At 40.9% G+C, this 17073-nt stretch overlaps 1 protein-coding gene across 2 annotated transcripts; it reads right to left on the bottom strand.

The window, feature by feature from the left end:
* Window positions 1-1273: 1273 nt before the first annotated feature.
* Window positions 1274-15972, bottom strand: pdcd6 (programmed cell death 6). 2 transcript variants are annotated; one of them, XM_015055203.1, is made up of 6 exons: window positions 15729-15972; window positions 11020-11081; window positions 4088-4132; window positions 2529-2687; window positions 1908-2017; window positions 1274-1570 (listed from the first exon to the last, which is right to left on the bottom strand). In XM_015055203.1, exons 1-6 carry the CDS (start codon window positions 15809-15811, stop codon window positions 1472-1474), a joined length of 558 nt encoding a protein of 185 aa, XP_014910689.1. In that variant the 5' UTR covers window positions 15812-15972; the 3' UTR covers window positions 1274-1471. The 2 variants fall into 2 exon arrangements, with proteins under 2 accessions (XP_014910689.1, XP_014910690.1); XM_015055204.1 differs by lacking the exons at window positions 11020-11081; window positions 15729-15972 and adding an exon at window positions 9373-9584.
* Window positions 15973-17073: the final 1101 nt, after the last annotated feature.

Here is a 17073-nt window from a genome sequence, read left to right on the forward strand (position 1 = left end):
GGACAAACATACTTGGTGCATTGCAGCAGTCATGCCTGCCAAAATGCAGCAGAGGGCGCTCTTATCCTAGATAAAATCTAGTTTCTGGATTTGGTCACATTTTATAACTGTTTTTATGATTGACTCATTGTGATGATGCCCCTTTTATTTGGTTATCAGGACATGTTCCAACAATCATTCACCATGACCAAAACTAAAGGTTTGAGACTCTTTTGAAGAGGAAAATCTTAATTTATAGAACTTGAACTTTAGATTTTTGTTATATTGATTCAACTCATTTATATGCGTCAAAATCAAACTTTTTCTTTGAATCTGGATGTGTACACAAAGTAGCACATAACTGGTGGCAGCATTATGCTGCAGGTTACTTTATCTAGTCAGATAAAATCCAAAAAAAACACAAGGGTTTATGTCTGGAATTTGACACAATTGCCTCATTTCCCATGCATGAATCTTAACATTGAACAATTTTAAGATTTACAGGAAATGTTTTCATTTATTTTCAGCCATTTTAATCTGCTCCACTTCCATCACATGTACGAGTAAAACAACAGGAAATAAAAACCTGCCACCATTAAGAATATGTAAGTACATGAGACATAACTTGTCCTTTTACATAATTCACCATGTTTTTGTGGGATGTCTACTTCTGAGTTATCGGTAGAAAATAGTATTTCTACCTTTATTTTCATCCTTTAAATAAAGAGTGCAAATTCGACATTGGAGGACCTTTTTTAATAAAAGATTTCTTTTAATATTTGTGTTATTTTTTTGTACACATTTTAAGGCATCATGCACAGAAGAAAAAAAAAAAGCCAAACTAAAAGATATCATTATGCTCACCCTCTACCAAAAATCATGTTCTAGCATTAAATATTTGCTGTCAAAAATATGTTCATACAAATATGGCATGTAAGCTGGCATGTCAGTGAACCTCAAAGCAGAGCGTCACCTGCTTTCACAGTTTTTGTAAACATGGCTTTGAGCAAAGAGGGCAGAGGAAAAGTTAAAAAAAAAAAAAAAAAAAAAGGGACGGCATGCTTCAATACGGGGCTTAATTTCCCTGAAAAGCATGCAAATTATATTTACAATGTATTATTTTACTCAACAGAAATATCTTTCTTCAATCGCTTAAGTTTAAGACATTAAAAATGTGTCGACATTAAACAGACAAACAGACAAATAAGACAGATGTGTCCATAATTGTCCCCAGCATGGACCTGTTCAGATTTTGTCACCAAACAAAACACTACAAGATTTTTATTTCTTTTTTTCTTACCATATCTCAATCACTTTTTTTTTCTAACTTTAAGATTACAGCTTCTCATTAGACTCTCCAAATCAGGCTTAGACTAGGTTTAAAAAAAAAAAAAAAAAATGTTGTAGTGTCCACCCTGGCAGACATCCAGAGGGCGCCGGGAGCTTTGGCACAGTCGTGTCCAGTTGTGCTCTTCTGCGGTCTTCATCTGCGTTATACGACGTTAAAGACCATGGAAAGATACTGTTCGTAAGACACTTGGATCCAGCCGTCCTGGTCTGTGTCGTATCGCCTGAAAACGTCAGTCAACCTCTGCGGAGACGACAAAACAGCCACTCAAACGATCGGCTACAACGCCATCTTCACACGCGTCACACAAAATCGCCCACAAGCCACAAAAACTGGCATGTTATTCACTTATGTGCTGCAGCTTTCAGACCATTTCAAGTCTGTTGTGTGATCGTTTAAAAACAGTAAAATAAAAATTGTTCTTGTGTAAAACTGTTTTTCTTGTAGCTTTCAGCTTTCAGACCAGAACATTTGTTAATCTTGCCTCCAATGTATTAGCTTCTATTATTACAATGTGTAAAAACAACAGGAAAATCTTTGTTATGAGGCAGCATCACAATCAACTGTTTTTATCCGTTACCTGTAATACAATGCAACACTGGATGAAGTCATCAAAGGCCACCTGTCCCTTCCTCTGCCGGTCAAACTTCTCTATCAGAGTGCCGTAGAACTGGTCTGATAGACGATAGCCTGCAATGCAACAGTGGTAATGTTTCAGAGACAGTCTCCATTTGTTTTTTAACAGCTTAATGTTTGCATTTAAAAATATATATATCTTTTTTTTTTTTTTAGACAAGTTTTAGATGTAAGGTAATCAAGCAATACATCAAACAGCAGGAAAAACGTACAGTAGATTATCTGGAACATTTTAACAGGACTGCGTTAAAGCAGACCGATGGGTTTTGGCAGCGACACAAACATCTTATACTCCCAATCAAACTACATCCAGAAAACAAGGAAAAGGTTAAACTTGTCTCTAATACTTAAGCTGAAGATAAATGTTTAACCTAAATGAATGATTAGCACAAACAGTGGGAAGTAAAGAACATCTCAGACAAGTGGCAAGTGTAAACCGAGGTTAAGCTCTGCACCATCCTCCTGACATGCCGCTGCCTGTACGCCAGGACAGAGCGCCCAGCAGTCGTAGCCCTCCACCAAGGCCAAGAAATTCGAACTACTAAAAGCATACTTTGCTGCTCACCGAATCCGGTCAGTGCCTGTTTGAGCTCGTTCCTGTCGATGAACCCCGAGTTGTCCCTGTCGTAGGTCCTGAAGATGTTCTGCCAGTCGGTGATGTACTTCCACACGCCGGCGAACTCGTTGAAGTTGACGCCGCCTTTGTTTTCCCTGTCAAACATGGCTGAGAGGAGGGAAGCGGAACCGGTTTAGAGGCATTTTTCAGACTTCTGGTATTCCTCATGCTTGAGGGGTTTCATATTTTTGCCACGCTGCAACCACAAACTTTAAAGGAAGTGTGTGACAGAGCAACGCAAACTAGCGCTTGGTTGCAACATGGTGGAAGGAAGCAACATTCATAGTTAGGAAGGCAGGGTCACACACACACACACACACACAAATGTTAGTAGCAACTGACTTGCACAAGCTCATTGTGTCCTCTGCATCGCCGCCGACTTGCAGATTTTAATTTTGCCCTGTACTGATTGTTTTATGTCTGAGAAGTCACTAAATATAGTGACAAAGTTGCTAAGTTGGCGACAGTGGGGTGACCAGGTGGGTCTTTCGGTCAGCCCTCTCTCACGACAGAGCAAAATGGGACAATGGCTGATTTTCAGAACTTTGTGGAAGTAAGTATCGACCAAATATCTATCGGCCGTCTGATTTATCAGTGCACCTCTAATTGTAGATATATCCCTGCTGCAATGCGGCTGATCTAAACAATTTTATAATCTCCTCAACGTCCCATCAACTTCTTGTGTAACCTGTTAATGACCCATTCTCAATAATTCTCTCCATGCCAAAGAGTATTTGCTTCTTTGTTTTGGTCCATCACAAAAAAAAGAAAATCCCCCCAAAAAATGGCATAAAAGGTGTGACAAAATATGAAAAAGTTCAAACGGTGTGAATACTTTGAATTGAGAGACAGCGTTGCATCTCCACAAATTAACAGGAGGGTTTATAGTGCGTTTCAGAACTCCTGCTACATAAGTGACAAAGAAGTAAAACAGCTCCAAGCACCAATACTCCCATTTCCTCACTGTCATGCGGATCAATCCAATTACCGCCCAACAAAGGGAGCATTATTGCATGATGTGATCCTCGCTGCAAGACCATAAAACAATGGATTTACTGCGCTCGGCGCAAACGGGAGGAAAGAGACTTATAGGGATTTATTCTTAAAGCTACGACACATCAGGAGATGAAAAAGTTCAATAAGAGAAAAAGGTCGTTTTCTTTTGCATCTGTGCCAAAGCACAATCATCGAGGCTGTGACTACACTGCAGAGCTAAAAAGTTTGCAACCCGAGCCTCCAAACTCTGACGAATCGATACGTGGAGTCTGAGCCAGCGTTCCTGTTCTGCTGCAGACGCTGCTTTTGGCTCCATCTTATTGTCGGCTGCAGTTTTCCCACCGGAGCACCACAAAAAGATAAGTCTGTCTGTGTCCTCATGACTTAATGGCTTAATCTGGTCGTCGTGGCGCGGCGGGGACAGATAAACAACTCAAACGGTCTCAGCAGGAAAAAAAAAAAAAGGTTGCTGTGTAAAAAAACCTGGCGTGCCGCCGTCAGCAGTTACTTACAGATGATGGAGCGGACCGTCACCGGGTTGAAGGGAGTCCATGTGCCTGGGAATCGAAAAGCAACATGTTTACAATCACAAGAAAGGAACAGAGCAAAAATAAGGAAGAATGTTAATGTGACGTAGAAAAGCTGAAGCAGATGACGCAATTAATGCGGAGACTGCTGATTAACTTTAAGATTATCTTCAGAAATATTTATTTCTCTTATCGCTGCTCTCACAAAAGAAATCACAACGTTGTCACTATATTCCAGCCCTTCTTCTTTTAGGCGCGTCATTGTCTTATGAAAAGATACTATCAGGATGGCTGCCTGGCTGGTGCAAAGCGTAGGCTTGTTATGACGGTCCTTAACAATTTCACGTTTTTTTTTTTTTGTTTGTTTTTGTTTTGCGTAAACAAACAATTTGCTCGTATTTGAATCACAAAACAGAATATTAATGACAGACAGGCTCAGGGAATTCAAAGGGAAACGTTGCAGAAGTACTTTAAAAGTGCATTCTTATTCTGGCCAGCAGGGGGAGACGGAAATAAATTAAAATAGAATCTGAAAGAGTCATGTCTTTCAAATTTGTAAATTAATCAGGTGAAAAAAAAATAAGTTAAAAGCTACTGTCTAGAAAATAATCTGTACACTTTCTGTAATTCTTTTTAAGATAGAGGAATAGAAAGAAAAAACCTGAAACTATTTGTGCATTAAATTTGCACAAATTTGTGCTTTGATGCAGAGATGGAAACTGGAAATGCTCCATGATACTCTTGCATTTAATCGTTTTTTTAAGCCTAAAAAAATTTAATAAATTTGATCCTCTTTAGAAAAAAAAAAAGAAAAAAGAAAAGCAGAAGCCAGTCAGGAAAAACATACTCTGCACATCTCTGATTGTTTTAGCTTCCTCTGCCACTTCCTCCTTTTGCTTTGGCTGGTATTTTTATTTTTTTTTAAGTAAAGCAGTGAAGAGTTGTGCATCAAACAATAACCGAACCACTAACACCGAAACCCTCCTGACAGAAGCAGAAAAGTGAAGCATTCATCAAAAGACCACAAAACAGATTAAGAGAAAACCCTGAGTTGGGTGGCACTTTAAAGCCGAACCCCCACACACACCAAACCAGTTACTTCTTTCTCCAGAGGTCCATCTTCAATCACAGAAAATAAAACCGTCAACTCTCAAGTCCCTGCAACTTGTACGGGGGTCTAAATCTTTGCTGAGTCACCACCTTTCTTTGTCGCAGAGCAGCAGTTTAATAGCAGAAATAAAGAAGAAAGTAGAAGGATAAGAAGATAAGCTTCTCAAAAAAAAAAAAAAGGGAAAGCAAGACTCATTATTAGTCATTGTTACAGTAGCTGGGAGCACTTCATTTCATTTTGCTGACCTAAGAGTGCAACTTAAAATTTTACCCGAATACCCTAAAAGTGCATGGAAAGAAACAAAATGCTGCTCCTGCTTTCTGCACTGAGCAAGTCTGCAGAGAGAGATAAGAGCCACTCATTTGAATAAAAAGCAGAACGACGCACTGAACATTCACCTTGATCTGATCCGAGGCTGGAATAAATGAAAGGACTGGAAAAGCTTCATGTTACTCCAGGAAACAGGTCATTTCTTCTCTCTTCGTTTGCTTTGTTTTATTGATGAGGAGAGGGAGGCTGTTCTGGGATCAACCCCGAGGCTCAAACTGGGTCTTGGGCCAGAATCGAGACGTTTCTTTTTTTTCCCCATCTATGGGAATGTTGATCATGGCTTATTGTGTTTCACTCTCTGGTTTTATTTAACCATAGAAATATCCTTTTTTTTTATCCCTCTGCCTGTTTGGAAGACATCAAACCTCAACAGTGTGTTCATGAGCAGTGAAGTCTGTAAATCTTGATTAAAACGGAACGTTAGCTCTGTTTTTATGGGCCGTGCTAGCAGTTTTACACTGCAGTGACACCGGTTCGCTTCAAAGGCCCGGAAATTCATTTGCAGCGACGTGCGGGTCCGTTTGGCCGCGTGAAACAAGAGAGGAAACAGGAGGAACAAATCACTTTTTGAAACACCTGCCTTTGCCGACGGTGGCGGGACGTTGGATCAATTAGAAACTGCTACACCGACTTCTCGAATGTTCCCAGAAGCAAAGTGACCGTCTTCCCTGACAGCATTTCTCAAGTCTGTGGCATTCACGGAGAGGAATCTTTCCTCACTCCTCTTTGCACAATCTCTAGATCATCCAAAGTCCTTTTCCTGTTTCATTTTTTTTCTCTTCAGCTCACCCAACAAGCTTTGGAGATTGAAAGAAAGTTAATTTTAGGGCTGGAAAAAAATTACTGCTTTAATCGCTCACTCTACTGATTCTTCTGATTAAATATGTGTTTTGTACAACTCTGACTTAATTATTGCTCTGTGTGTTATTTCAGCAAGTGACCTTTTTCGAGTCTGCATACTCCATTTAAGGATTAGTTGATTACCAAGTTAGTTGATGATTATTTTAATAATCGATCAATCGTGTTTAGTCGTTTCAGGCCCCGTTCATTTGTTTCTTGATTTGGCAACAATTAGGAAGCAGGGCTGCACCAATTGCCCATTACCGATCGTTAAAAAGCCTGACCTGGCGATTCCGATTTTGGCTGGTATCAAAAGAAGTTTACATTTCCTTCTGCCACAAAAAGGTGATATTTTATCCCCCACCAGCCCATTCCTTCTGTATGCATGCCTTGATCTGAGATCCGACCCTCATTATTGTTTCTTTGATTCTATTTTAATACAGACAATAAAAGAGGGTCGTCAATCTTGTTCCAGCGATGGAGCCGTCAAAAAAATGTCCAAAGGCAGAGCCCCGAACAAGTTGCGACCTTTCCAGCTACACAGACTCTTCGGCTCACAAAGCCAAATACACAAACGTTTCACGGCAGGCGCAAGCTGTGAGGTCACCGATGTATGCTGGATAGACTGCGGCTGCCAGAGAGGAAGCGGAGGTGGGGGGCAGTCCAGTTTCAGTGTGCGTCTCTCTCTCTCGCTCTCTCTCTAACGGGAAGCCGGGACAATCCACCCTCTGTCCCGTCCACACACTGTGCTCTCTGACCCGCCAACCCAACAGCGAGCAGTGAGGTGGAGAAGGAACGTAGGAGGTGAAGAAAGAGGCAGCCTGGTGGAAAAACAGAGCGCTCCGACCGCAGTGTGTACACAAACGCATAACGGCCCCGTTGGAGCTCACTGAGACGCTTGTGCTTACGCGCTTTGCATAAGCAACCACACATCGATATACACTTTCCCAAACAGATCTTAAATGTTCAACGTTAGACTTCACAAAGTAGTCACAGAACACGCATGAAGCACATCCCGTTCGGCCGGCACAGACGTGCGACTGAGGGGCAAAAAAAGAGACAAGTCAGGCTTCAAATAAAGACAGGTAAACAAAAACCTGTAACAAATCAGCCTGTTGAGCAAACTCCATACTGCTAAGTAACTGTTAAATGAAGAGCGCTCATTACAGGGTTTTGAAACAGTCACTGCATAATCTCCAAAAGCATTAGGAGTGTCCTGATACAACTTTTTCACCTCCAATATGATACCGATATTGTAGCTTTGACTATTGGCCAATACCAATATTGACCCGATACGATATCAGCATGAATCATACACACTTTTATTACTTATTTTTTAGTGTGGATTGTTAGAAAAGGCTTGTTCAAGTGGCATTACTCAAAGGCCAATAGTCAAAAACAATACGTATGAGAGCAACTCATCCATCTATTATTAACCAATGGGTCTGCATGTGGGATACAAGCGTTGCCGAATAGAAATGTCAGTAAAAGCAGATTGCTTTTATGTTATGTTGGAGATTTTAGATGCAGGTCAATATAATCCAACACTTGCTTGTCTGATATCGAACCAATTTTCAATACCAATACCAGAACAAGGCACTCTTAAAAAAAGAAAAAAAAAGCAAATAACCCATTGAGCACTTAAGCTAGCTGTCGCTCCACATGAAAAACATCAGCAGGAGCAAAATCGAAGGGGTTATAAGGTCTGTGGCTGTAAAGCAGATACTACACTGTCTGTTCAGAGAGGTCAGCTGCTCACAATAACAATGTTAATTCAGCCCATTACAGTGGTGGAATGCAGAGTGTTACACAAGCGACTGATTTTATTAACTTTAATGACGCATTTCATAGCAACTCTATTTGTTTGAAATTACTCAGATCAGGAGCTTTTTCCTAAGTTTCCATCTTATGGATCAGCTAAGGAAAATTTCCTCCCAAAATGCAATCAGTGCCTTCATTCCAGCATCCGCCATAGTGCCAGTACATTATTTACTTGTTGGATAGCAAAGATTTATTTATTTATGACTTTCTTTGTATCTCTAAACAGTAAGTTACTGGAGGGCAAGTTGGTACCAGTAAAAAATACATCAAAACATCCCCAAACTGCACGATGCCGCTCTCTTTTTCACTAAGGCTTAAGGGTTCACACGCAATTGTTCAACTCTTGGCTACCGCCCTGCTACCCTGTACGCTCGACTGATTCTAAAACTCCGAAGCGGGCAAGCGGCACCGCATGGTGTCTGCATGTTTAACAACAAGTCGGTTCCTTCTGAATCCGAGTCACGCTACGGCAGCAGCGGTCAACATCTGTGGCTTATGACAGTCATGATTGCAGGACACCCGTAACAACCCTGGTGCCTCGTGTCGTCGGCTAAAGAAGTGACTGAGTCCAACTCTGACTGGCTTCCTATTCTTCAGTCAAACTGACTCAAAAGCACATCAGATCTTACAAACCGCTGCTAATGTGCGAGTGTAAATGTGAAGACTGCTGAATAAGCTCCTCAAGCTGTGCCGCTCGGCCAGCTCTGCCCGTCAGCAGTTTTACCACACTGCTGTTTCTACACAGTTACAGTAAAGAGGACAGTAAATCTGATTGCATATCTGCTCTCCGCTGCGCAAAGGCAAGTCAGCGGGGAGATGATAATAAAAACTAAATTGCATAACATATATGTTTTAATGCGACAATTGCAGATACAATATGTAGGCCATTCTGTCACAACCTGGACTGAGGAAGGGAAGGGAGGAGGTAGAGCAAAGAGAGATGCTACTTATTAGCAGTTGACACAAACAATCTTTAGGAGAATGCTAAGCTAATGTGGTTCATAACACACATTCGACGTCGAAAGGGTCAGAAAAAGGTTCTCCAGACTGAATGGCTTCACATAAAGAAGCAATTTTAGAAAAAGATGAATACTACAAAGTTTAATTGGTACATAAAAACCACTGAACAGCTTTTACAGAGCCACAACAAACGGCCCTGCCCTTTTACAGTGTCAGTGGCTTTAGCGAGAGCTCTGCAGGACGGGATGCAGCGCAGCGTGTGTTCGGCTTCGTTGGCTCCGTTTCATGTCACAACGAAAGTAATGAACTGGCAGAGGAGTCTGGGCCGGGAAGCCTGCCGTTCACCCTGCAAGGTGCACGCTCGGTACTCACAGCACTGACACGCACACAGACAGTGCCGAGTGCCCAAATGGAGGGGGTGGGAGGGGGGGGACCTGAACCTCGGCAAAAGGAAAACACGAATATCTTCTTGATAAATAACACCAGCCTGTGCATTCATGCACAAACGCACACTCAAACACTAATCAGTATGCTGAGCAAGAGCCACTGCGCAGTCTGATAAAACGTTCTTTCACTGCTGCTTCTGGATTCAAGACTCAAAAAAATAAATAAATAAATAAAGGGATGTTGGGCTCTTAAAGCTTTTTGTCCCCAAGGGGAATGTGTTCAACAATCTTTCAAAATTCAGATATAAACTTCTTAAGAAACAAAAGTACTGATGAAACAAAGTAAGGGCTTCTGGATAAATGATACTCTAAAGTTTACAGCATTTCCCTCCTGCAATCTCATTCAAACCAAGGTCAAGAGGAGGTATGGAGCAGTGATGTGTGGTATGAAAACAGGCAGTTTTCCAGTATGCGCTGGTCAAGCCCCTATTCTCAGACGAAGCGAAACAAAGTCCGTTTATTTGCCAAGATTTATCCGTCGTTCAACTTTGCTTCTAAGAAAGGAGGAGCAGCGAAACCTGCTGTGTGGTGCTTAAAATCTCAAGTCCTGAAGAGAGACTGACCCTCCATCATTAGCAGCTCTGATCACCTCACTGATTACTTCCATCTTCTTTTAAACTGGAGAAGTGTTACACCGCTGCCCTTTGAGCACCGCAGCCTGAAAGGTTATACATTTAAAATACAACACATATTTTTTAACAGAGAACATACTGAGTTCATTTTAAAGATTATACAAGTTTCTCGTCTCTGTTGGGTTCATTTTTTTTTTGTCAAGCTAACCATCATGTAATGTAAACACAGTTGGTGGTAGAAACATCATCTGGAGCTGCTCCAGAACTTGTAATATTTATCTGTTCTCTACCAAACAAGACAGCAGATTAACATTAAGCTCAGGTCTAGTTGGGCTAATGAATCAGGACAATGATCCTCAAGGGAAACCCAAATCAACAAAATGGGGATATTAGTCATGAGAATATCTACTTTATCAACAAAAGCAAACGTAACAATCATATGTTGGACTGCCAATGGCTTGGGAATTAAGGTAGATCATAAAATTGGGAAACACATTTGGTTTGCCATTTATGATCATTAAAAAAATACTCATGCTTCTGACTTCATATTCCACTGTAAAAGATTTCAGTGGCCACTACCTAATCTGTTTTATTCTAAGTTTTATTCCCAGAGTTTCTGATATTTCAAGAACAATTGAAGTGTTTCCTTTGGAAGCTTTCATCCCCTTGTCTTCTATACAGGGATAAAAATAAATCAACACCTCCAACCCAGGGATAAAAATACCAATCCCGTTCCCTTCTTGTCCCTACAGCTCGTCAGCCGCATTCACGTAAACGGCGACAGAGATTTCAGGAACGAAACGGGGAGTGACACGTCGACAGCACATCAATACGTACCATTGGACAGGGCCTGCTGAAGCTCGGAGTCGGAGATCACTCCACTCCGGTCTTTGTCAACCCTTGAAAGAAAAGAAAAAGAGAAAAATCCACAGATTAGCCCCGTTTACTTTACCCTCTTCACACCCACAGACAAAAGAAGACACAACAGCAGCCGACATCGGCACCTGCCTGTGGAAATCTGATCACACTAAGCGCGTGCCAGTGTTTCAGCAGCCCGCAGGAGTGAATGGACTTCTATGATCAGGACAAACTAGAAAGCTTGTCAGGGAGAGACTGGCTTCCAGTAATCTTGGAAAGCAGAGTGAGAAAGAATGCTGACTTGCTTCACTGCAGACGGCTGACGTCTGGTGCAACTGGCAGAGTCAGATTTTAAAAATCTCAGACAGTCAGGTTGATTTTATATGCAACAACAAAATCAAAAGTGAAAGCGGACAGAGGAGTGCATAGATGAACTTTTATTAAAAATAACAGTGAGTTGGGTTTTTTAAAGGTTTTCTTCACATTTTTTGTCAAGTTCTCAGTGCATTTTTGTTGCTGTAAAAAAACAAACAAATACAAATTGTAGTATGGATTTATAGTAGACATTTATAAAGCTGTGGATGGACTGGACTTATGAGTGATTGTCAAGTCATACTCAATTTGTGCACAATTAGATCAATCCGGTAATGGCAACCTGGAATCTAACCTGCAGCTATTTGATTGGATGGATGGAAGAACAAATCACTTAAGACTCAAACTGTGAACTTGTAAATCTGTCACAAGAAGTGCAAAAACCAAAGTAAAAGGAATACATTCACATTTTGTCAGTGTCCTTTTGGAACTATTGAAGTGAAACATGTTCCTTTACTTCCATATATTATCTAAGGAATGGCAAAAATGGAGCTGCTAATTAGTTCAATAACTGGAAAGACAAGGTGAAGCAAATAAAACCACTTCAGCAACATGGAAGAATGTGGTTAGCTTAGCAGCTCAGGAGAAAAGCTAATGGTAGACTAAACCAACCCTTACACTTAGAGCTTTATGCCTTGCCACTTAAAGATGGTGATGATGTCAACCATTGGTAGACCTAAGGTTATGGTTGAGAAACGTACAGGCAGAATGCAATATGATGTCTGCAACCCCCAATGTATATAAGTTTCAGTGAAGAGACTCTTACTCAACAGGTTTTTCAGCATTATTTAAGACAAGTACTGCCATAGAAGGGCCATAGCTCGAAGCACAGGTTTTCTGAGTTTGTTTGCATTGGTAGATGTATACTTTACACTTACTGCTGAAGAACAGAAATCACAGGCGGAAAATGGGGGAAATTCACATCAGGAGCGGTGTTGCTTTCTTAGAAGGCTTAAGAAACTGCTACTTAATACTTTGCGACTCGGGAGTCTTCCTCCGAGACTCAGAGTCATGAGTGTGGATAATGACACATACGATGGCCTGACACTTTTAATCGAGTTTAGTCAAACATCCAGTGACTCAGTCGTTCCTTAGCAACCTGGACCTGTTGACGCAGCGCTCCCTCGGCAAACATACCAGCAGAGAGGAGCAGCGAGGGGGAGAAGACGGGAAAACCCTTCAGTGCTCACACACTCGAGCACACTCTCACAGGACCGGCCCACCACCGACTGCTTGGGCTGAGGTTTCTGCTCCCAGCTGCGGTATATAATATTTCTGAAGCCTACGTGGCCTTCTTTCACACGTATACGTTTGTGTGCAGTCCCGACCTCTTGAATTAGGAAAACAAACACAAACCTGCTCCGTCAGCTTGGTGGAATCAGAATTATTATTATTTTTATTTTTTTTAAAAACCATCTCTGCAGGTCAGAGTAAATGAAAGTTTTGTCACAGTAAAGGTAAAGATCGGTTGGGTCGGCGCCAGCAGAGGAGGCGCCCATCCTCTCCTGAACACTGATCTACTCAAAGAAGCGTGTGTGTGTGTGTGTTTGTGTGTCACGTTCGGTGTGTTTTCTCCCCCACCTCCCAATCTCGGCAGCTCATTCTGCCTCAGGCAAAGTGACCTCGCAAGTCAGGGAAGGAGCGAATTGAAAAGCATCATTAAATCTCCCTCTTCCCCCGCAGAACAGGCACCATCTGGAGTTTCCATCCCCGCTGCCGTCAAGCGCAAAACCTGAATCTAACAAACCAAACCGGAACAACACAAAAACACAAAACTGAGTCAATGAGAACTGCTCAGATTTTTTTTTCCTTTTCCCCTGTTTCACTTTTTCCTATTAGGCAACATGTCTGAGGAGCAACGCCCTTTCTGCTTTCCACATGAAAACGCCAAAGAAATAAAGAAAGAAAGAGAGAGGGTGAAGTCACTGGTGGGGAACAAAAAGCTCCCAAACTCCCCAACTTCTACTGCACTGACAAGAACACTTTCTTCTGGTTCTTAGATAATAGCCACTGTACATGATCGGCATTCTTATTCCTGCACAGCAACAAATCTGTGTTGTTGATTTCAATGAAAGGCCACTCGGAGACATTTTTGCCATTCTGTCATCAAAGCAGAAAAAAATAGAAACATGACTCACACAGTATTACTTCATGGAGCATTAAAAAGAAACTTGTATGAAGCTCAAAATAATAAACAGAAGTTCTAGATATTCCTATAATACCTGTATTAAACATGTTACATACTCTAAGTTACCATTACTATTAGAATAGAAATCTGATGGCTGATGATGAGCGCCAGTCCCATGGATGAAATTTGAATGTATCTCATGTCACCGCCATGACTTTTAATGACTCATCGCAATGACAAACTCATTCACGTGCTATTTTGATTCCATTCCTTAACACCGCAATTTTAAAAAAAATGTGTTTTCCCTACACAGGAGCAGAACATCCAAAAAGCTTTTCGCACATTTGTAATGGAAACGCAGCTACTGACTGACTGAAATGCTGTCTTTTTAGTCTTTCAGCCAGCTGCCCAGCAGTACACAGCAACAGGTGGGTGAGAGGCAGAATGGAAATTCCCCAACCAGAAATATTTTCAGATGAATTTAGAGCTGACTTATTTAAAGTCATTTAAAAAGTAGGAGTAGAAATGTGGAAATCCTTAAAATACCTCGATAGTGGTAACCAATCCATGTCCAGTCATGACACCAAATAGAATAAAAAGTGAAATATAGTGTGTGGGGGGAAAAAAAAAAAAAAAACAGTGACTTATTGATAGGTCTGTGTGTTTATTTGACACACAGACCGGGAAGCCTCCCACTCCCATGGCTCAACGCCGCTCTAACGACTCCGATCACATGACAGGGAATTCCAGCGCAGCTCAGCCAGATATTGACCTGCAGATGAGGCTGAGCATGTGGGAGACAGGACTGAATGCACTCATGACTGTCACACGGTTTGTGTTTGACATTTACTCTCGTTATGCCTTTTTAAAAAAATAAATAAATAACAATATATATATATATATATATATATATATATATATATATATATATATACACACACACACACACACACACACACACACACACACACACACACACACACACACACACAATTAAGCCATCTTTAGAAGTCCTGTTTCTGTGACAACAAACCTAAAAAACTGGGTTTTGGACAAAAATTCAATAGTCCTCAATGAAAGCTCAGAATTCCAAAGTTCTGCATCCATTTATTGATATTTATAATGAGTAAATACAAAGATTTACCCAGAATCCTTAGCAGATGTTTCTGCAGAGGTCAGGAATTTTAATCTGAAGCCTGAATAAATACAAACTGTAAGAAAATCGTGGGGTGGATGGATTACTTACTCAATAAGTTTGGGGAAAACAACTTATCCCGCTCTGGAAAACACTAAATTCACGCTGCAGACTTTCCAGGAGGAAACCTATGCATACCTCACACTGCGTTATTCTGAAGTTCTGCTCCACACATGAATAATTTGCAAAGGCTGGTTCAAACCCCCACCCCCCAAAAAATGCCTGCAGCGTTTCAGTAGTGTTGAAAGCAAATCCTCTGCAGTATTACATAACTTCAATTATTACCAGGGGCCAAACCAAATCAACATGTCCCTGATTGCCTGCTACTATGACTGCCACAGCTGCTGACACACATTTCAGCCTCATGACCATCAAGAGCCTCGTCAGCAGCCTCTCTCTAATGTTCTCATACGTACACCACATGCAACACAGGGATTTACACATGCCCCTTAGAAATTAGTACCGATTTTTTTTTTTTTCTCTCTCAATAGTATTTATCAGGTACGTCAGTATGAATAAAGTTGCCAGATAAGACCCGGGGGGATGTCGTTGGGGAGATGCCTTCAAGGACTCCTGGAGGTCCTTCAAGCCCCGGTTTTAGAACTCCTTCTTCTGAAACCAGCTGATTGTAAGTTTAGTATTAAACAGTTGTGGCACTTAAAGCCTTCTGTACTGTGATCAGCTGAGTGACGAGTCACAGCCACAGGCTATGCAGCTCATGAAAAGGCACACTGCCGTAGTATTTCCTCCGCTGGGTCACGAATTTTCCCGAGGGCATTTACTATGAACCAAAAGCAGCAGAAACGACCGGAGAAAAAAGACACACAGACACAAAAAAAAACGCACCGTCACTGAAATAATTTGGCGGAACCACCACCCAGTCCGCCTCTCTTCCTCTTCCCTCCTCTTACGACAGCAGCGAGTGCTCACTGCGGAGCGGAGTGAGAGAGAGAGAGAGACAGGCGGCGGAACTAGCCGTGTCTCCGCACTCACCTCTGGAAGATATTCCACAGGAAGCTCTGGTCCGGAGGAGCGTTGATATGCGGGGGGGCTCTGTAGGGGCTGTGATACGCCATCTTAATAAGAAAGCTCTGTCACAACAACAAAAAAACTACAAACCACAGCAGGCCAAGTACAGACTGTGCGCTTCCCTCTGCTGTAGTTTCTCTTCTTCTCAGCCGCTTCAATCAGACTTCAGCAGCAGAGCTCAAAGTGGCTGCCCACTCCCGCACAGGGGCGTGGCCAATCATTCACCGCTGCCCATACGGGGTGACGTCACTCCGCCCTTCTCTTTCAACTTAAAAATAGCAACCATAAACGCTGTGAACCAATATTTCCATTTTGAATAAAGTTAATGAAGGATTTTGTGAAACACTTAAAGTAGAGGCGTGTGATACTTACTACATATTTTGGTATCAATCTAATACTAAGTAAAAATAAAGCCAGTATTACTAACAATGAAGCAGATACCGATACTTTTTATTTATTATTTAGATCTGATATAAAACCAAACTTCTGACTTTCAGGTGTTTTTGAGGTTTTTCCTTTAAATTGTTTTGTTAAATGTGCCTACAAAATGCTCTAATAATATATTATCACGATAAACAGAAACAATAGAACAACAAAACAATTCTCTTCCTAAAACAAAGTGCAAAAATTATAATTTGAGAGTAAATCCAAACAAAATTCATGATATAATGTTTGACTGAACTGTTTTAAACTAGTTTTCAAGTGTACAAAATATAATTTGAATCTGTTTGGAATGATGTAAGAAAGCATTTTGCTGGCTTTACACCACTTTTTTTTTTTTACAGAATTGTACATGATTGGATTTTATTTAATTTACTATACAAATCTATTTCTGGAAAAATATTTAGTCCTGTTTGTCTTATAATGTGCCTTGAGATGACATTTGTCATGAATTGGGACTTTATAAAAGGAGAGAATTTAATTGAAAGCCACCAATTTTTGGGTTATGTATTTATATATTTGCTGAGAACATAATTTATTTATTTTTGTCTTTTGTTAAATATAACAACAAAGAAACAAAATGAGGAAAAATTCTTTGAGGTAAATTGGGGATCACATCCTGGAAAAGTTTGAGTTTTCTCAAAACCATTGAAACGGATGTTCTGGTCTGACGACATTCGGAATCATTGTAATAAACAGATGTGTAGAAAACAAATGAAAATGTTGAATGTGGTTTTACCAACATCACATTGCCCGTACCAACGACTTCTCTTAAAAATGTTTAAATGACTGGTCCTGTTATTTCACATAAATTTTATTCTTACTTAATATGCATGGTCCTGAACGCACCACGATTGTTTACTTTCAA

Source organism: Poecilia latipinna, unplaced genomic scaffold, assembly GCF_001443285.1.
Source record: "Poecilia latipinna isolate Pla-1442-1.1 unplaced genomic scaffold, P_latipinna-1.0 Scaffold1303, whole genome shotgun sequence".
Classification (NCBI taxonomy): Eukaryota; Metazoa; Chordata; class Actinopteri; order Cyprinodontiformes; family Poeciliidae; genus Poecilia; species Poecilia latipinna.

Excerpts from the sequence above, each read along its gene's own strand:
- pdcd6 (XM_015055203.1), bottom strand. The coding sequence starts at position 15,811 with ATGGCGTATCACAGCCCCTACAGAGCCCCCCCGCATATCAACGCTCCT. Across the intron at positions 11,082-15,728 it reads CTGTGGAATATCTTCCAGAG|GGTTGACAAAGACCGGAGTG; the intron begins GTGAGTGCGGAG and ends TTTTCTTTCAAG. Across the intron at positions 2,018-2,528 it reads ACAGGCACTGACCGGATTCG|GCTATCGTCTATCAGACCAG; the intron begins GTGAGCAGCAAA and ends GTTGCATTGCAG.